The 20,095-nt window shown below is 39.6% G+C and overlaps 2 protein-coding genes across 5 annotated transcripts in view; one reads left to right on the top strand and one right to left on the bottom strand.

The window, feature by feature from the left end:
* The window catches only part of LOC137130067 (glucocorticoid-induced transcript 1 protein), a 19,477-nt gene extending 9,045 nt beyond the window's left edge, over positions 1 to 10,432 (top strand). For 2 of the 3 annotated variants that reach the window (XM_067509749.1, XM_067509747.1), the window contains exons 4-9: positions 1,611 to 1,700; positions 4,312 to 4,437; positions 5,308 to 5,445; positions 6,504 to 6,693; positions 7,709 to 7,829; positions 8,149 to 10,432. In XM_067509749.1, the coding sequence (XP_067365850.1) occupies positions 1,611 to 1,700; positions 4,312 to 4,437; positions 5,308 to 5,445; positions 6,504 to 6,693; positions 7,709 to 7,829; positions 8,149 to 8,500 (1,017 nt within the window). In that variant the 3' untranslated portion in view covers positions 8,501 to 10,432. The remainder of the gene's footprint in view (positions 1 to 1,610; positions 1,701 to 4,311; positions 4,438 to 5,307; positions 5,446 to 6,503; positions 6,694 to 7,708; positions 7,830 to 8,148) is intronic. The other variant, XM_067509748.1, reaches the window with a different exon arrangement.
* ica1 (islet cell autoantigen 1) lies at positions 10,429 to 20,095 on the bottom strand. 2 transcript variants are annotated; one of them, XM_067509751.1, is made up of 13 exons: positions 19,926 to 20,095; positions 18,215 to 18,258; positions 17,946 to 18,117; positions 17,608 to 17,680; positions 16,259 to 16,382; positions 15,872 to 16,070; positions 15,087 to 15,212; positions 14,760 to 14,858; positions 14,560 to 14,660; positions 14,344 to 14,390; positions 13,833 to 14,063; positions 12,232 to 12,321; positions 10,429 to 12,018 (listed from the first exon to the last, which is right to left on the bottom strand). In XM_067509751.1, the coding sequence occupies exons 2-13, from the start codon at positions 18,229 to 18,231 to the stop codon at positions 11,897 to 11,899; spliced, it is 1,401 nt and encodes a 466-aa protein (XP_067365852.1). In that variant the 5' UTR covers positions 18,232 to 18,258; positions 19,926 to 20,095; the 3' UTR covers positions 10,429 to 11,896. The 2 variants fall into 2 exon arrangements, with proteins under 2 accessions (XP_067365852.1, XP_067365851.1); XM_067509750.1 differs by having other exon boundaries at positions 13,833 to 14,093; positions 19,926 to 20,085.

Genomic DNA, 20,095 nt, shown 5'->3' with positions numbered 1-20,095 from the left:
TTAAGATACAAACGGCAAAAAGCGTGCTTACAGTACTTGACGTCACTCAACATCTGTGAGAGCTTAGGCTTTATGGAGTTGTGGACTTAGCCATTGAAACTGTGTGCTCTTTCACAGCAATCAGCATTCTGCATGAACGGATTAGGCTGAAGCATCAAGTCCCTCAGTGTTTGGCAGAGGCATCAAACAGCCCAAGCCATTCAGACCAAGCACAAAATGTTAATGCTAAAGGCTAGCTACACATCTGCCATCCAGCGTGGCCAAGCACAGTGCTCCCTTTATGACAGCACAAGCACCCATTTAATTTGCTGTCCTTTTCTGTCGCAACCAGTGCCAGAAGGCCAATGCAAACTGCTTCACGGGTGTTCCTCATTATTCACAGTGTGATATTCCATATCATAGGGCGAGGCTTGTGCATTTGTTGGGAAGCTATAGAGGTTTTTCTGTTTGTGTGGGGTCGGACATAAGGCAGTGTGAAGACACTGACATTTTAGATGCTTTATACTACTGTGCTCGCCGAAAACGTCAGATGTTTGAGAACCAGAGGCACTGTTGATGTGCATAATCAGGGGGAAGTATGTGGTTTCAAACAACCCTGTGAAACATCCTTCGTCTGTTTCTGGTTTTGCATATATTTACATAATTTAACAGTTTCCTTGTTTATGCAGACCGGGTCGAAAAGATGTAAGGGAACGTTTTGTATATCAGATGTTTTTTTTTTTTAACTGTTGTACTAACGGTACAGAATTTCTCTTTGGATTTATTCACATAATATAAACCCATTAAACATTCTGAAAATTGGAGAAATCTGAGTCTAAATGCATAATCTGTCCATTTTTACTACTCAAGGTGAAAATTTTATTACTTGAACTACTCTGTCAACCTGTAGACAAAAATAGGTTTTGTACCCTCCCACAGATGCCTTTATTTTGAGCTAATCGGCTAATTGAAGAAGTCAAACATGACTTTTGTTTTCCTGTTTAATGGAACTCTTTTCTCCAGGATAACCTCTTATTGCTTTCCTCATTCACTGATTCCAGATTTCCAGCTTTACTTTTGGACCATACGGCACTTATTACTGATTTCACATTTTGGTTAACTACTTGACATTTTGCATCCTAGGGATTTAGCTGATGCTTACATGCTGAGTGACTTCATAGTGGGGGAACACTAAATGTAGTTTCAACGACATTTCATGACCCTTTTGCCACCTACTTGTACTGCATTAGCTTTTATTTACTTTTATATTCATGTGCTGTGTAATTAACTTATTGTAGGCATTTGTATATATGTGAATGTCTTTATTAACATATCATAATTTATTATTAACTGTATAAACGCATGAGACATTCTCTCTATATTTCAACGTGGACTACATCTCTGACCTTTCATTTATCTGATCTCTGTAAACAATAGGCCACCCTGCCATATAAACACATCTTAGAAACTGCAGGTTACTTAATCTTAGGTTGTAATCCACACACAATGAAAACTTCCTTGTGTGCTGTGTAACATAAGATGTGTTGGCTGTTGAGTTTCTTAAGCTACAATCGACTCTTGTTCAGAGAAAATTGTATGATAAAGGTGGGTTTCATGGTTGTGTGTTTCAGACTCCCGGTCTCTGGATCGAAGAAGGGGCAGAACAGGGAAGTCCTCACCAGCGGTCAGCCTCATGGGGCAGTGCCGACCATCTTAAAGAGGTAGATTTACTTGTCATAACCTTTTCACCCAAGTCACGGCTTCATCTGACAACAAACGCCACAGAGAGTGGATTGAATAATGAGGTTATCAACTGTCTTGACACTAATAAAGCCCAGAGTAGCTAAAAACATTCTCACAGCCATGTTTTTTTGTCATTTTTGAAATTCATCACATTTACTCAGCACGTTTTATTTGTCCGGGTCTGAGGTCAGCCTAAATATTATGCTCCTAAAGGTTGGTTTCTACTCTATCTGCTGGGCTTGGTGGCCAACCAGCAGACCGCATGGAACTATTAGGCCTACAGCTCTCCAGACCACAGTCTAAATTTAACCTCTTTTTCTCCTCTGTTTCCTTGTTGAACTGCCCCCTCGCATTTCATTATGTCCTGTTGTTTTTGAGAGACACAGCAGGAGACACTGTCAAGGGTGAAGAAGCAATGTAGTTCCCTCCTTAGACTGTACTGAGTGAACTGACTCGAGTCTCACACATGCTTCTGTGTCACATTAGGCAGACATGTTTTTCTGTCATCAGCTCTAGAGCAGTTTTTGTCTCTTTTATGTTTTTGTTTTTATTGACCAGAAATAAATAATTTCAAATATTTATTTTACAAGTTAATTATGGATTTTGCCTAAAGCCTAAGGTACAACATGCGGCTTTTCGGAATGAAGGTTGCTATGGCATAACCTTCTACGTAAATCCACCTAGGACGTCAAATACTGTTAATACTGTGTCAATTAATATTGTGACATAAAGTTGCACAGATCTGGATGCACAAGGATCTAATGACACTCAAATTGCTATTGAATTTCAAAACACCTGAAAGTGTTCAAACATTTATTGCAAATTGACACGAATATGTGATTTTTAAACTACCTTGTAGACTCATTGCAGTCTAGCAGTTATAAAGGTTAGACAAGAGGAGATGCCTTTTAATAAACACGGCCGCAGGAGATGCTTAAGACCCATTTCTTGGCTATAGGCTCTGTATTGGGATCTCATGAAATGTGAGCCGTAAAATAGGGTTTCATAAATCCCACTTAAGTGTAATTGTAGCCATATACTGTAACTAGGACTGCAAAAAACAAATTGTGTTTAACAGACAATCCTAGTGTACAATCAGTAGTCTAGCAGCACCAGGAAACCCTCTCTTTCTCATCCTCTGAGATTACAGCGGGATTGCCTGGACTTGTCATTATCGACTGCTGCTTGGTCATTCAATGAATGTAGTGCTCTGCATTCTCGCTCTCTAACCTCTGCGTTTACATGTGTGGGAGGACATCTATGAAAAGAACGAGTCTCTTTGTTGACTGTGTTGCCAGGATTACAAGATCAGCAGTGAAGACCACACCTTTGTCTGCATTGTACAACTGTGTCTGTCAGACTCTCAAAAAGTATCCTGTTTTTATACTGACAATGGGCCAGATGGAGAAACACCCTTTGACTTGTTTCATCATCAGACATACTAGACTGATTTCTTAATAATATTTAAATAAGGTTCACATATATACAAGTACTGTTTTTAATGGACCAATGGAATTTTAATGCACCATAGGAATGTTCAGGAACTAAGAAATACATTTATTCCATGCAAACTTGTCATGTACACTCACTTTGAAATTTGCAAAAAACCTGTTAGAATTAATAAATTACAGTGTCTTAAGCTCACCAGTCAAATTAATGCACAAGAAGACATTACACTCCTGAAGTTGTTTGGGCATGTCGGTGCAACAGACTCTTGAGTTCTGATAGTGTCGTTAACAAATGTCAGTGTAGAAACCAGCTAGCAACTTCCCATTTTTGTCTGCTTTGCACTGATCATCACAGTTTCTGGTTATAATGTCAAACATCAGATCAATGGACACTAAGTAAGAAATTTAATCTTTGTTTCACAGATTATGCACCTCATTAAGGATTGAATTACTATTACTTGGCCGTTCAGTCATATTAGAATTCAATATTAGTTTTTACAAACCTACATTTTGTATGAGGCTCTGTGTGACAAAAGAGCTGACCTGACTGAAATCTAGCCAATTAAAAAAAAAAAGAAAAGACATATCTGGCTACAAACATGTGGTCCATAGACTTTGTGTGTCTCTTGGAAAGGTAGGGTGGAGAGAAGTGTTAAAGCCGTTCATTTCAGGCACTTTAAATCCTGGATACCAGTTCTCACACAATGAGCAGCATGCAATGTAGAATCTCTTCAGTTTTTGTTGACAACACTTAATATAAGATGTAAGATATAAGAAAACATTTTATATAACATTTATATAAAATGTTTTCCATTTCACCAAACGGCCAAAATAAATGTTGTTCTGTTTGTGTGCTCCTGGACACTGCTGTATGTACTGTTAGTCAAAGAGGGTTTAGAGGTGGGCTGTAGATGAGATGAGGCAAAATATTATCAAATGATAAAATTGTCAGGGTAATTGATTTTTATATTTAAAATATATTATTTGCTGCAGCTCTACATGGAAGCAAATTATGCTTGAAACCTCCTGGCTTCATTCATTTTACAGACAGGAAAAGTAAAATCTCATTTTGACAGAAACATTGTCTCCGTCACTCACCCATGCAATGTCATTCACTGAAGTGATGTTACCCTTCTTTCAGCAGATTGCTAAACTGAGACTGCAGCTGCAGCGCAGCAAACAAGTTGGCCGGCAGAGCAAAGACCGGGATCAGAGCTCACTGCAGCTGCCCCAACAGGTGCAGCATAGTGCTGCAGGTCATCTTCAGGTAAGCTATTCTTCATCTCACCTTCACCTTCATCTCCAAATGGAATCACCAATGTGCTCCTTGGAGGTGAAAACATTAACTTACTCGGACTTAGACAGTGGCGATATGATAAGGTAGCTTAGCAACCAGCAAAAATATACAAAGACTGACCAAACAATATCCCAATTGTTAAAGACAAGAAAACTAATAATAATTTATCTGCAGTAACTAAAATGGCTTTCTGCACTATACACTTACCAATTTAAAAAAATGAATGTGGCAGGATTTTGCTTTTTTTTTTTTTTTTCATCTGCGACATTAGATTAAGTTATCAGCATGGATTAAATGTTTCTCTACATTAAAATAATGTCACCACTGTGTAGAGTGAAGGATTATAAACTCATAATATTGTATGTTGCACAGCATTCGACAGACTGAGTCTCCATTGTGACTAGTTGTGTCAAAATGAGAAGGGAGAGCGACTGGGGGTATGTGTCTGGGCATGTCCTGGTTTGTGACTGTTTGCAGTTAATTCATTAACACATGCCCAGCAACAGTACACATCAACCACTGTGGGAAAATTAATAAAACCATGGATAAGCTCTGTCCTATACTCATCTGTGAAAAATCACATTCATGAGTGTATTTTGTTACCTATGACATTTAATCCCACCTGTAACATATTCAAACTGAATGCCTCCAACCAATGAGTATGCCCTGTAACTAGATCAACAAGAAGAATATCCCAAATCTTGATATCACACATTACAAGACACAGTGTTGTATATTTGATGCGCAGATTATCTGAATGTCTTTGAGTCATAATCAGGGAGAATGAAGCATTTAGTCAGTACTGTTTCCAGTAATGATTTTTATTTCCTGTCTTTCTAGTACAAGGGAACTTCATCAGCCTTCTCGACCATCCCTCTGCCAAAATCCCTCATTTGTAGAGTGCCGAGTAGTGTGGAGGGCATCAATCATGAGCTAGAAAATGTGTTTATCAGAGAAGACTTGGAGCAGGGGATTCAGGTACACACACACACACACACACACACACACGAAAAAGAAACGTGCTGCTGACCTCTCAATGTATAAGACTAGTAAACATTAAATGTTTAGATTAGTTGAACTACATTGAATAGACTCACCACGCACAGTCTATTTTATCCATGTTTCAGTTTGGCACACATAGAAAAGATCCAGGTGAACCAAAATGCTATGCTGTTATTCACATGTGTGTTGCCATTTGCTCATAAAAGTCGGAATCGTCTGGGCGCTGTATCAAGCAAAACGCCTGCAGATTCACTTTTTTCAAAAAAATCTCATAAGAATATGTTCCAGGTTAGCAAATATATACTGTTTAGGGCCAAAACACAGTTCAATCATTTACTCACAAAATAATTTTCCAAGACCACACAGAGACAACGCCCTATGAGAAAATAAGTAATTTAAGGAAAAACCTAATTTTACAAATCAGAATTCAGATTTGATCAGAAAACAGCTGTTTCCCCTTCATAGAGCAACACTCTTACAGTCGTTTGACACCGAAGCCATGTATAGAAATGTACGATGTACAGTCATGCAGTAAATACTCACCTAGAAGCAAAGTATACCTGTAAATTGAGTCATACAGCTTGGCGGGTTGGTAAAGCTCCCCTCTTAAGCATACGCAAACACACATACACCATTTCTAACAAGCGTGCACACCACTACAGATTTGTAGTTTGATGTTCACCAAGCCTTTCCCATGTAAATGAACTGTAACACAGTACACAGTATTCTCTGTAAATCACTCTGTTCTACTGTCATGTTATAAGCTTGTGTGGTGTTTATTGTTTAAAGGGCAATTGGAGAAGCAAACACTATTGGCCTTTTTAGTTTCATTCTTAGATTTAGGACATTTTAGCTGACGCTCCAAACCAGGGGGACATTTTCCAGTGAGTCAGTAGGTAGTTGTGCAACATTTGAGCAGAGGTTTTTGAGGACATTGTGGCCTTTATGGTGGATTGAATTTGACCTTGAGTTATGAGCCTCTCTAAGGCATTTTGAATCTTTTTGAATCCTCTCACCGCCACCTGAACCTGCAGGCCATGGATGTGGTGGATGGCCGTCGGCCCCCCTTTCCACCACATCGCTACAGCAATGGCGGGGACACACGTGACACAGACACACAGGCCCCTTCCAGCGGCGACTCCAGCCCTTCACCCCGTCCCTGCAGCTCTGACCACCTCCACTCCCCTGATGGAAGCCCCTGTTCTGCAGAGGAAATCGACAAAGGTGTGAATTTACAATGTGACAGATTTAGAGGCTTCAGTGCTGCTAAAAAAATTGCCCTATTGGTAAGGTCTGTAGATGTAAAAATTAGTGGGGGGGGAAACAATTGGCTCTTTAGGGTCATAAATAAGTGAACCTCCCAGACTTCTATAGTCCACTTTTTATCTCTGCTTGAGTCTCCAGCTTACAATCCCCACTGCTATCATAACACACCAGAACTATCAAATGCACAAACATTTGAGTGACATTGTGGATACTGAAAGCTCAACTCTTTCAATCCAGTGTGCTCAAAAAAGGATCATTTAAGTTTGCTTTGTATTGTCATTTTTCAAGACCTTGACCTTGATACTGTTAGTTTCTTAAGTCATAATTGGTCCAGTTTTAGATGGCATTTAATTATTCTACCAAAGTTCTTGCATAATGGCTTAACACTTCATTTTCTACAGCTGATTTCAGTTTTTTACTGAAAAAATAAGTAGAAATTGCTGATCATGTTTTATTAAAACCAAGTAGTAAAAGCAGTTATATGTTTAGTATCAATATACAAGTTGTTGTTTTTCATTGCAGATTTGTTATAGTTTTGTGTCCCACATTGGAGTTAATTAGAAATGGTACCCAAATTAGTTGTTTTGCCTTGTTTGCAGTATATCTAATAACTTATTACATATTTTTCTTCTACCAGTTTTTTTTTCTACCTGATCAAATAGGGTGTCACCTGTATCAGTTACCTAACACACACATCCAATTTGACAATATGATTAGTAAAAATCCCATGACCATACCTACCCATGGGAATTTAGCTGTTCATTTGTGTTGGCATATGATTGGTTGCCAAACAATAAAGATGTTTGCTATAATATTGCAAGTGTCGCTGGAATTTTGACCTATTCAGTTGGCTTTCACTTTGGCAGTTGGTGAATTTGTGCCATTAATTCCAGCTTTGTTTTTCTGTTTGCAAATGTCGTTTAAAAACTTTAATGATGCTTAGTTAACATTACATTTTTTGCTGTATTTACAGACAGCGTGTGCAGTTCTCCTCTTCCTAAATTTGCAACTTCCCCCAAACCTAACAACAGCTACATGTTCAAACGAGAGCCTCCAGAGGGCTGTGAGAGGGTCAAAGTATTTGATGAGTTGGTGTAAGTAGTTTATTCTTATTCATTTTAAGACCTTAATATATTTTTAAAAGGCAGCCTTTAAATTTCAGTTTGTCACTTTAAACTTGTGCTACTACTGTACTGAGCATGTGAACTTTGAAATAAAAATGAAATTCAGTTTACAGCATAATTACATCTACTCTGAGGTCATGTTAGAGAGCAGTAAGTTTATTTGCATTGTGGCCAGCAGGAATGAGTGCAAATACCGTATTTAGGATAAACACGTTTTATTTAAGCAGTACATTCATAAAAATGCAATATAACAAGCAAAATAATTGAGCTCAATTTTTATTGTCTTCAGGTCTGGCAAATCAAAAGGCTTCCCTCTCTTCTCATGCCCGGACAAAAACAAGGTGAACTTCATTCCAAGGGGCTCTGCCTTCTGTCCAGTCAAACTCCTCTGCTCCACCCTCTTCTCCCCTATCTCTCCCTCATCCTTCTCCTCCACCAACCCCAGTCTCCATGGTAATGAGAGTCCTGGGCTTCAGGTGACCCCAACTCTGCCTACTGCCGCACTAGCTACCTTTCAAGCCTCCACTGAGAGGAGCACTGTCACAAGCACAGGTGTAAATGCAGACAACAGCACAGACAGCCACAGCCCCGAAGGAGACGCGTCGAAAGATGGTTCAGCACAAGCTCTCCTCACCAGCTAGTCCTCAGGTATTCATGGCCAAACCACCAAAAGATGATAAAATCTTAATCTTAGTCAGGTGGTATGGATTTAAAGCAAAATAAAAGAAATTTGCACTCCGTTAGTCTTAACGTTAGCCAGCAGGGAGTATCCAAGGTCTATAAATGACAAACAAAAAGGAGGATACCATATTGTTGTTTTGCTGTTGGTAAGCTCGCTTGGTTTGGTCATTATAGAGTGTGCCGACCTTGGGCACAACCTCCCTTCAACCGTCACTAACCTAGCCACCTTCTCTGTACCATGACGACACCCATAACAGAAATTACTTTGCTTTGTTTTGCAAATAATAGAGATGACTGCTCAAAGTATTGTTACAAAGCGCATGGCTGTTGTGTCAAGTTTAAACAAAAAAAAGAAAAATCCAAAACTTTCATAAGATATCAGAAAAGCAATGTCCACATGTTATCTAACCAGCTTATTAGCTGTTAAGTGTTCAGCGAGCTAACATCTGAATTACATATACATAAGCTTTTTGCAGGATGAGAATTGCTCGTTTCACATTTATAACATATCAAGATTTCTTAAAATACAGTACTTTTCCCCACGTTACCCACAGTGTTTGCACTTGATGAAGCCTGGGTCACAATCATACAGACCGTGGCCTATTTTTGTTTGTTTTAAATATCACTGTCTATATGAAACCAGCAGGCGCTTCAGTGCAGGCTCCATCGTAAAGGCTTGCAAGCCAAAAACTAGATCTGCATTTATTGTCTGATAACCATCAAAAATTTGTAAGCTTAACAATGAATGCTAATGTCAGAAGCTTATTCCTCACATATGACCAAATGACCAATCAAAGCACACAATCCTCCTGATTGCCTTGTTATTTCCCCACACTACGCAGATCAGTAACTCAGGTCCTGTGGAATGTACTTGCTTTGACTATGTTGCCTTTCCAATGTGTTTATGACTTTCCTCTACAGAAAGACATTCCAGTCTTTCACTCACTTTTTTTTTTTTTCCCCCTGAAGAGGGAAGGATATTATTGCAGACTGAATCAGCTGATTGTTTGCATTAACCTGTTCAGGTTAGAGTTTCAGGTGCTATGACACATTCCACATTTAGTGTTGCATTGGTCAACCGTGAGTGCTCGTATACATGGAACAAGCTACATAAGCTACACCCTCACAAATTAAGACGTTGACAATTATGTTGTTTGTTTTTGCCCCTTTTGTTAAATAAATACCAAAGCAAATATGAACACAATGAAAGGCCTTTCATATATTTTGGACGTGTGTGTGTGTTTGTGTGTGTGTGTGTTAAACAGTAGGGAAACATATAAACCCTAATTCATGTGTTCTAAACACAGGCAATGAAACAAAGCCTAAGCACTTATTTGGAAGTAAGATGTCTATTTTTGATTGAGATGAAATTGTAAGTTAAAACAATCAGAACTTTAGTGTGCAGTTGAGATTTTTTTTCCTTTTTTGTTCCTTTTTTTTTTTTTGGTTGTTTGATTGTTGGAAGTAAATCTACACTAACACGTTTTTTATGTTTTTGTGTAACACTTACAAAATACAGACCCAAGGAAACGTGCCCTAACATTATTTCTACAAATTCTGTCACAGTCACGTGAATGATTTAGAGCAGGTTGACTATGAATGGGACCATTAACTAGTTTCACTCTAAAACTTGTTTGTGGACACATAAAAAAACATGCAACACATTTCTCACAGATAAAAGCTGAAATACTCTGTTCTGCTTGCAGCTCAAAGATTTTTAAATCATACTAATTAAGAATTTAATCACAAGCTCATATTGCAGTGCAGTTAAGAAATGGTGGCAAAGTAGGGCGATTATGATTCAGTTTCCCTGTGTATTACGCATTTTTATGTAGATCGTGTGTGTATGTGTGTGTGTTTTGTTTTTTTCAATAAAGAAACAACAAAATCTGTTTGATTTGGTATGTAATCCTCCTTCAAAGGCTGTAGCCAGACTAATAATACCAGTATAAGGAAGCATGGCATTCATAAACAAATAGTCAGGGTAAGGCAATCAATGTATTTGGTAATGACTAAATATTAACAAATGTCACATGGCTTGAACATCAAAAGTTACACAAGGCTACACAAGTTACAATAAATGTATTCACACAGTTGTAGTAAACTGTATAAGGAGTACTGCAACAATTCTAATGAGGTTCTATATTGTCAACCTGTGATTAGATTAAGGCGTCTATCCTGATAAATTAGTCTATGCAGCATTGCATTCAAAATCAGTATTTGATGGTAGTTTCATGATTATTGAAGCTTTCAGTTAGTTTGGCGCTGAAAGCAACACACTGAACCTCTAAATATTGATGAAGTAATGCCCCATTAATATAAACCACATTCAGTCACACTGTTACTGTTTAACATAAAACATGCATTCAACATGCAATAAGTGAGAGGTGCATTTTTACGTAATAACAATCTATGGTCACACCTTTGGATTATATTCAAGAGGATGACAAACTCGGCATGTATCAAACAAATCATATAAACTCCTAGATATCAAAGGAAAAAGTTACTGTGTGAAGAAGCACAACTTTTAGATCAATTTAGTTCTTTCTTGACATGTGTGAAATAGTTGCAGCATAATTGCAGTGCCAGTAACAAGATCAATGGCAGAAAAAATATCATTAAGTTTAGTTTGGGATATCTTTCTGACTGCATTATGTTTCTTCCGTTCTGCATGTTACATCATTTTGTAAACACACAAACTATTGCCATGTTTGGTTTTTCCACTGTTGTTTCTCACGACATAGTTTTGTCTGTTTGCAATTTTCAGTGATGAGAATCAGAAATAAAGCATGAATGCTACGAGAGAATAAGGATCTCCAAGGCAGCTGATGTCAAAGGCTTATTGTTCCAAACTTGTACTGAGGTATCCATGCTAAGCACTGAATGTTTAACCCAGTTTGGCAGCCAGCACGCCCAACAGGGTCGTCTTGTAAATGTTTTTCTTTCACAATGGAAAGTACAAGAGCTGATGGTTGTTAGTGGGTCACACTCAGCAAGTACTAATGTTATTTAGTGAGAAATTCCCAACAAGTTCATTTTTAGTTAATTTATCAAAGGGGACAGAACTTTTAGCTTTAATGTCGTTTTAGATTATTTTATTATAGCTTTTCATTTATGCACTCTTTAACTATTTTTAACTGTTTCTGTAAGCATTTTTGTTACGTCTGATGCAACTGGAACATTTGTACTGGCAGAATGTGTATCATTATGTTAGGCTTAGGGTTCAGTTTATATCTTCTTACACTGAAATGGCTTTTTTTTTTTTTTTTCCTCTGCTCAACGTAGCATCCTTTTCCACCACACCCATTAACAAAAGTACCAAATCAAGCAGAGATCAACATGATGCAGAGGAAGAACTATGCAGTGTGAAGCTCGTGCTCTGTGTCAGTTTTGCCAATGGCATCAGGGTTTGAGAGAGGGTCCAAGTCGGCGAACAGGTTGAACCACGCTGAGAGGTCTTTGGAGGTTCCTGGTGCCTCTGTGAAATGAGTTAGAAAGGGTGAATGATACTAAAAGTGTTTTCACATTTATTAAAGCAATGGTCCAGATCTGACTGAGTAGTAAAATTATGAATGGAAACGACGCATAACTTCCTAGAAAACATCCACAGACAGATTTTACTTGGACTTGAATGAGTCGCTGGTTTCTTTCAGATCTTCTCATGTGTTTTGCTCATTTGGCCTGTTCCTACCTTTCCCTGCTGGCTTAGAAGGCTTCTGATTGGCTCCAGATGAGTGCTGTGTTTCTTGGCCAATGGGCTGTGGAGTGATCCCAGACCAATCTGAAATGGAGATGCACACATTTTGGAAGTGTTAAATGTGCCAAAGCATGAGCCAACACAGAAATTCTCCAAACTCTCTCACACAGATCTTGTGTAATAAACATGCAAACAGCAATAGGCTAAACATTTATTACTGCAAAAATGACATTAGTGGGATATTAAACACTGGCTGAAAGATGGTGAAATGTCTTTCATCAGAGAAGTTTGTTGTTTGTATGTAGAAAATACAACATGTTGCGACAGTAAATATCACAAGGGAGGACAGTGGAATGTGCTGCTGATATTGTGTTTAGTAACAAACAAACTTTACCCCAAATACAAACGCATTAGATTAATAAACTTAAATGACCAAATAACTTTTTGAAGCCCCAGGATATTTTCTTTTTGTTTTGGTGCATTAATGTTATCGTCTCTTAGAGTCACTGTTGTTTTACCCTCTTTGACACTTGAGCAGTTTTGATGGTCTGCAGAAAGTCAGAATCTGTAATGCATGTCCTGAAATTTTACAGTGGCTTTTTTTTGCAATGCAACTATAAAGTAGTTTTTAAAGAAATAATTTTATCATTTAAATAAGTTGTACTTGCACCAGATGTACTGCATGCACAGCCTGTAAACGCTTTCAAATAATTTCTCATTTACAATTACTCATCTGCAGCCTTGCACTTGTAAGATGATTACAGCTTTAGTCATTTTTCTGCTCACTCAATGATTAAAAAAGGGTTTTGCATCCTCTTTGCGGATTCTGTGTGTTCACAGCTCTAGTGGAATTCTTATGACATGTTTTGTGACTACATATAGAGATGGTTTCTGCTTTGTGGTCCCATAAATATACGTTTCTGTGCAGGAGTTACTGTCACACCTACTTTAAACCGCTAGCCAACTAACAAAACTGTTGTCAGACCCGTTACACATATTACAGGTTTTCAGTGGCATATAGCTTTATAATGGGGCTAATAGCAATCTACGGTGGTAATGGACAGAATCAAATCCGCAAAGCCAGACGATGTGCTAGGAGCCAGTACCCAGGTCTGGGTGAAATGGAAAGTAGTTGGAAATTACCTACGGGTAAGCAGATTTAATTGCCATGTTATAATAACCTCCTATTACTTTGACAGACTTGGGTTTGATAAATCATTTTAAAGCATCTTTTCTCTCTGTGGAAATATTTAGCTTGAACAGGGGAAAAAGCCGCTCATTTAAGGTTTTTTTTTTTTTTAATTTGCATTCGTTACTGCACTCATTCATGGAAATACAATATAACTTGTCATTATTTTTTCCAGCGTAGGTGCTTAATTAAATTAGGATAATGGCTGCTAATTTTGATGTTTTACACTGGTTTTAGCAAAGAGAAATTCATTCTAATGGGGGAAACCTCAAGTGGTCTAATTGTGATACATACATATTCTTTTGAATACTAAAGGGCTTTTTGGACCTATTTATTACAATTCTCTGGTTCACTCTTGTCTGACTTGCATAAGTGCAAATGCACACACAGGCTAGTGAACTCTAACCTGAGAGAGAAGCCTTGTTTAAACTCTGGTCCAGCAGCTGAGATGGTAGAAAGAAGGAGTTTTCCTCTTGCTGGGAAACCTCCGCTGTTCTACCAGACACTGCACTTGTTCCTTCCTCTGTGTCTCCAAACACTTCCATCCATTCCCGGGAGAAGTCTCCCTCATCCACAGACATACTGCCCAGGATTTCATTCAGTAAGGTCACGCTGTCTTTCTCCTCTTCCTCCGACTCTTCGAAAGCAGACACAGGTTCTTTATTTCCTAGGATGAACGAGAAGAACATCTGTCCAGCAACTGCTTACATGTTTTCATTTATTGCTTCTCAGTTAATATTTGCTTGTTTTTAGTCTTCTGTGACCTTATAAAGTGTTGCATCAAATATTCTTCGGACTGTTTGGACATTAAGTTTATCAAACAATCTGATAATTATTTTCTTAATGTAAATAGTTATTAGCTGCATTCTCAAATCTTAGTTTTTGCAATAAATGCTACATTTAATATTGCCTCTTACCTTCTCTGGTCTCATCGCTGGTGTTTTCAGTTACTAGTGAGATGAGTCTATAAATATGACAAGCAGAAGGTCAGTTTATAATATTTAGCATAAATACAAAGCAGAAGTGCCGGTGTCGAGTTTTTAAACAGCCATTTTTCAGCGTTGGCTTGCATCTGTTTTGTCTATGTGCGTGAGTGAAATTCCGGATGGGTTAGTTTTTCCTTTTTAACTCACTGATCTTCTGTCGACCCGGCTTTGTTCCCCTCCTCTGCGTCATCCGCACGTTTCTTCTTCGCCTTACGCTTACCCTGTTTCTCGACGGGCTCTCGTAAGGTCTGCAGCATATGAACAAGTCACCAGTTGGTATGTAGTTTCTGTTGATCCAGATTTAAATCTACTTTGAGGGTGTAAGATGAGGTAAAATGCTCTCTGACCTTAGGTGTGGGCAGCTCATACTGCTGACAGCCCTTGAAGCTCTCATGAATGGCTGCCATAGTGTGGGATGTCTTCTCCCAGAAGTGCAAAAGTGTTGTCTGAAGCACAGTTAAACGAGAAAAGGCACATTTTCAACGGAAAATGAAATGAATGAGTGAATGTCTAGTGAACAGTGTCTACTTGTCTGCTTCCATGCTGGGTCTTGTATTCCTTTGTTCCCTTCATGTTTGTCCTCTTTCCTTTTCCTTTGCTGCATTTGATAGTCACTGAAAGCAGCCTATTTAAGCTCAATGGAGTGTACGCAAACAATCTGGCTTGTGGTATACCTGGTATGTAGTTAAAACGTGAGAGAGGAGGTTGCAGCGGCTGGCTCCCAGCAGGTCAACTTTCTGGCAAACGTCATTCTTCAGTTTGTCAAAACTTGTTTTGGTGGTGCGCACCTGGGCCTGAACCTGAGATGTATAATAGATGGAGAAAATGTACCAACTGAACATCAGCACACAGTATTGTGAATCATACAGGTGTGAACAGTGAAAACACAAATGGTGGGAATCATGTTTGTGCTTGTACATGTGTAACTAACTAAAGTGTAAGCAGAAAAGGGCACGTTCGTGCCTTTGTGGAATTGTAGACTATTTGATGGTGTGTTGCGACCTCTAGTGGTATTTGTACTTTATTTCTTGCTTTATGCTGCATGTGTGGTCTTAAGTACTGCAAAACAATTGGTGCTGACATGATTAGTCCTCTGCCAGAAAGTTTAATGAGAACTTTTTTTGGTAATTGCTTAATGGTTCCAGTCATTGATACCACTGACTCTTCAGTGAGAGGACTGCTTTTCTTATAGTAGAAAACCTCTGACATCAGACAAAAAAACATTTGGAAACTTGTGCTCTATTAACATATAGACATTTGCGCTGTTTTCTGACAGTTTGTAGAAAACAGTTGGTACAGAAACTTAAAGCCTAAAGGCCCAATTCTTAAAAAAAACTTGGAGCTCTACATCAAACGCTTAATGTTGCAGGTTAGTGTTTTAATTCCAAATTGTATTCTGCTCTTCCAAAACAGCCCATCGGTCTCACGTGATGCGCATGTTGTACTGTGACTGACAAACCTTGCGGAATTTCTCCATCTGCTTATGCGTGTCTGGATCGAGCTCCTGAGATACATCCTTCATCCAAAGCAGCGCTCCACGGTACTCGGTCCTGGACTGCTCCATTCGATTCACCGTCAGCCACGTGTCTGAGATGGCTTGATAGCGAAACGTTTCGACCTCCTGATACAAACGGCACAGAGGCTTCCTCAGAGCCAGTCTGTAGGATGTAGTGTAAAGTCCAGTATTATTACAAGTCTGACATATTTTATCTTCACTATGCTTTAGTTTAGGTTTAGTTTGCTAAATTGTTCTTACATAGAAACCTTTTTTGGGCTTTTAATTCCCTTGTTTACCTACAAGGATTATCTAGTGCAGGTGAAAGATGAGAAACTGATGGTTGCTGACCTTTGCTGGGAGGAGAAGCAGAGAGCTTTCCCTGTGGCCTGCATGATCTTCCCAGCCCTGGTTTTATCCTGTGAGCCCTGTGAGCGCAGAAAACGACCCAGCTCATTCTCTTCCTGAGAAAGAACTGCACAGAGAAGCCAGTGAATGTAGTCAGATGACGCAAACTTGATTTGCAGTTTTAATATGATGAAATGAAACTTAATTATCCAAACTAAACATGGAGATGTGAACAGCGTACTTCAAATATTGTTTCACTTTGCTGTCTAGTGCAAATGCTACTAGTTGTGTCTGAAGGGAAATTTACTCTCAGCTGAGGCACCAGACTGAAAGAAACCTCTTGGGCTGAGGTGAACTGAGTGTGACTCACTATTGTCAGGCTTTTATTAAAGGGTCTCCACTTACTGGAGATTGGGAGCACTGATAAGTTAAACGCTTCCCCAGAAACCCTTGAAATTTTTAAGTAAAATAAATAAAGTGGCTAAAATCAGCAATGTGATTTATCATTTCAGCCTCCATTGGACTTTTCTATGGCTGGAGTTGCCCAGAGCAGTAGCTGCTTACAGGTGTGTGTGTGTGTGTGTGTGTGTGTGTGTGTCTCACAGATGCAAAAGGTGTTTCATTGCACTATGCATTCCAGCTGTTTTAGCTTCTAAAGCTCCTGGAGAGGGAGTCACTGGGGAGCACTGTGGTTTGCAGGATTTAGGTGATGGGGCACCTACGAAGGTGGTGACTGAGTGGCAATGGCCCCCAGTATCAGTATTAACGGCGCTTTGTTGTTGGAATCATGAGCTTGTTACGCACCAGTCGTAAAGAGGCTGAAGCAGAAGTTAGTGCACAAGACTGACTTGTACCAGCACATTTTTATGCTAAAGAATGGAAAGGAAACTGAGAACATGGGTCTTAAACAAGTCAATTTGACAGGAGGTCCCTAGCAATGGGATGGACCCAGAGTATTCTAACAAATAAAAGTTTAAATGTCATACTGCTGTTTAGTTTTTATAAAATGCTGCAGATGTGAATCGGTGAGAGACATAAACCCCTGTCCCCACAGGCTTCACGTGAAACCTGTGGAAGAAGAGTTTTTTTAAAAAAAAAAATAGATGAACATTCAAGCAACAAAAGATACAAGTCTGGAACTGTTGCCTCTTTCACTGAGGAGTCAATTCAGGCATTTGTGGATCTAATCAAAGCTTGTTCATCAGGGAGGAGACACTAAGCCAAACTGGATAGAATACTTTAATCCACTGGAGGTGGAGGATGTATCTTCAGAGTTGTCAATCTAGGCTGCTCTCATCATAGAAATCATAAATAATATTTACAAAAATACTTATGCTGTTTATTTGACGTACAGCAGATCCTCCTCTGGTACTGCTCAATGACCTTCAGCAGCTCCATGCACGTTCTCTGGATGGAGTGGAAAACCTGCAGAGCAGCGCAAAAATAAACATTTAAGAAAGGGCTGATGACTGTGGAACAGCTTGTCGGTTAAGTAATATTTCTATGTATCACGCCGCCCGATCAAACGCTGAGAGCAGCGGTTGCTTTCGAGAAGGTAAACCATGGGAAGCCAGTCTGAAAGCATACTGATTTCAGGAAGTGAAATCTACACAGAGGAAGTGATGCGAGGCTGAAATGTTCATATGATGTGTTTGAATCTTAAAGTGTTGCATTGGAGATTGCTCCTCACCTCCAGCTTGGCATCCAGATCTGCATCTGACGCAACCACATGTTTGTCCTCTTTCTTCCCCGTGACCTTGATGAGCGTCTGCCTGGTTTTCCAGTACTTCTGCTGGAACTTGTTCACCACAGACGAGTCTTGGCTTTGGATGAAGCGGTCAAGATAGTCTCGGCTGTAGCCGCTGCAACGACACAGAGGTTGGAGGAGGCTGTGACTGCTCCTGAGTAAATTCTGATAGAACTCATTGAGCTGTGAGAAGTGAACAGGTGTATACTCACAAATGTCCTCCCTCCATTTTTTTTATTTTTTTTGGTAAGACAGCCTGAAGAGAGAGGAGCAAAATGTACTTAATACATCAATCCATCCAAAAATGAATTGTCCATGATATTCAAATGTTCCACAGACAAATTGAATTCCTTGATTTTTGCCCCCCCACCACACCAAAAGCCAAATGTTGCCTCAGAAATGTGATTTCGTGTTTCTAAGGCTCTTTGTGCTAAATATTTGTGTTAACTCTTGGAATAAAGCAGAGAGAAATCTTCAGCTGCTGTATCACCACTACAGCTTCAGTTAAACATTGATTTAAAAAAAAATTGAGGGTTTCATTAGGCAATAGGTGACTCAGACTTGAGAATGGAGCATATTTTACCTAAATGACGTCTTTTACAAGCGAGCCCACTCAAGCCATAAGTCATAATAAGGTGTGAAAGCGTATTTGTAGTTCTGCAGTTCCTCCCACCTGGGTGTAAAACGTAACCTCAGGCATAAGTGGAAGTTAAGAAAGTACATACACTCAAATATTAATTCACGGTTGATATACTCGTTCTTTACTTCTTCTCCTAGAGTTTTCTAGTCCAACGATGATAAAAACGCAAAAGCCAGACCTGCCGCTCCACAGAATGACATGTAGTCTACATAAATATTGCCCAAACTCACGTAAATCCCCATAACTCGACCACGTATTTCGGAATGAAGAAATCTGTCATTCAGTGGACTGGCGTGTGTGACTTGTATGTCCTTTTAATTGTTTTTGGACAACAGTGGAGGTTAACAGCACAGACAGACAAACTAATCCAGCCTGGAGACTAAACATTGACCATTCGTGAGTAGAGAGAGAAATTCCTTGCTGTGGGTGTGTGTGTGTGGGTGTGTGGGTGTATGGGTGTATGCTTACTGTGTGCATGGTGCTGGTGGACAGTTTTAATTTAGAAAATTAGCAGAGTTATCCTTTAAATACATAATATAAATACTGAATGTGTAGCCAACCTTCATCTCACAAACCCCCAGATTTATCTTGGGAGCCACTGGTCTAAACTACAGTACAGGCTACTACTGCTACTACTACATTACTGCAGTACGTGGTAGTATGGCTGCACAAGTTGCACTTTTTTGTGATAGATGTGATGTGATGTCGCAAAGTGTTTACACGAGTGGGATTTTGAATGCAGCGCTCCAACTTTTAATGGGTTTTTTCAAACACTAATCTTACAGTCAACAAGTCCGAAGCAAAACGACCATTTGGGTCGTAGTATACGAGTCTCGGTGCATTAGTACCTGTACGAAAAGGATCTGAATTCTTAGTGCACTGACCAAATAATAGTAAACCCGAGTAGATTTTAGCTTTATTGTAAAATATTACCAAATATATCGCATCCTGTTTCTAGAAGTTCTGCCCATCAGGATGAAATTAATAATTAATAATCGGATTTCACACAGGGCTCGGACGTCACGACTGGCTGCCTGTGATACACACGCTTCAGTGAACCTTTAATAATGAAGCGCAACGATACTGTGACAATGAGCCACATGTTCACAATTAACGTGAGCAGTGTTTCCCCACAAATCAGTCGTGGATGTGACAGCAACGCGTCGCGCCTGACTCGCCTCACTGTGCGCAAACCCGACAGCGCCCACTAAACATCGCGCAAATATCACGACGCACACCAGCAGAAATCCGCGCACAAAAGCCGCAGTGTGGCGCGCACATACCTCGCCGCCTCGATCACCTGTAGAAACGGCTCCCGTGTGTCCCTGCGGTCGTTGCGCGGACCGCTGCTCCGCCAGTTGACGGGGCCCTGTCTTCCTGCGCGTGTACACACAGCTGCTCGGTCACGTAAGCGCATCATCCGCCGACGTCATTCGGGGTGTGCGTCCCGCTC

The sequence above is a fragment of the Channa argus genome, chromosome 7 (assembly GCF_033026475.1).
Source record: "Channa argus isolate prfri chromosome 7, Channa argus male v1.0, whole genome shotgun sequence".
NCBI classification, from domain to species: domain Eukaryota; kingdom Metazoa; phylum Chordata; class Actinopteri; order Anabantiformes; family Channidae; genus Channa; species Channa argus.
Note: the sequence above shows the minus strand (reverse complement) of the source record. Positions and strands in the feature narration are given on the sequence as shown.

Coding starts and splice junctions, on each gene's coding strand:
- ica1 (XM_067509750.1), bottom strand. Junction 16,383..17,607: donor GTACCAGAGGAGGATCTGCT/GTACGTCAAATA, acceptor TTCTCTGTGCAG/TTCTTTCTCAGGAAGAGAAT. Junction 14,859..15,086: donor ACGTTTTAACTACATACCAG/GTATACCACAAG, acceptor ACTGTGCTTCAG/ACAACACTTTTGCACTTCTG.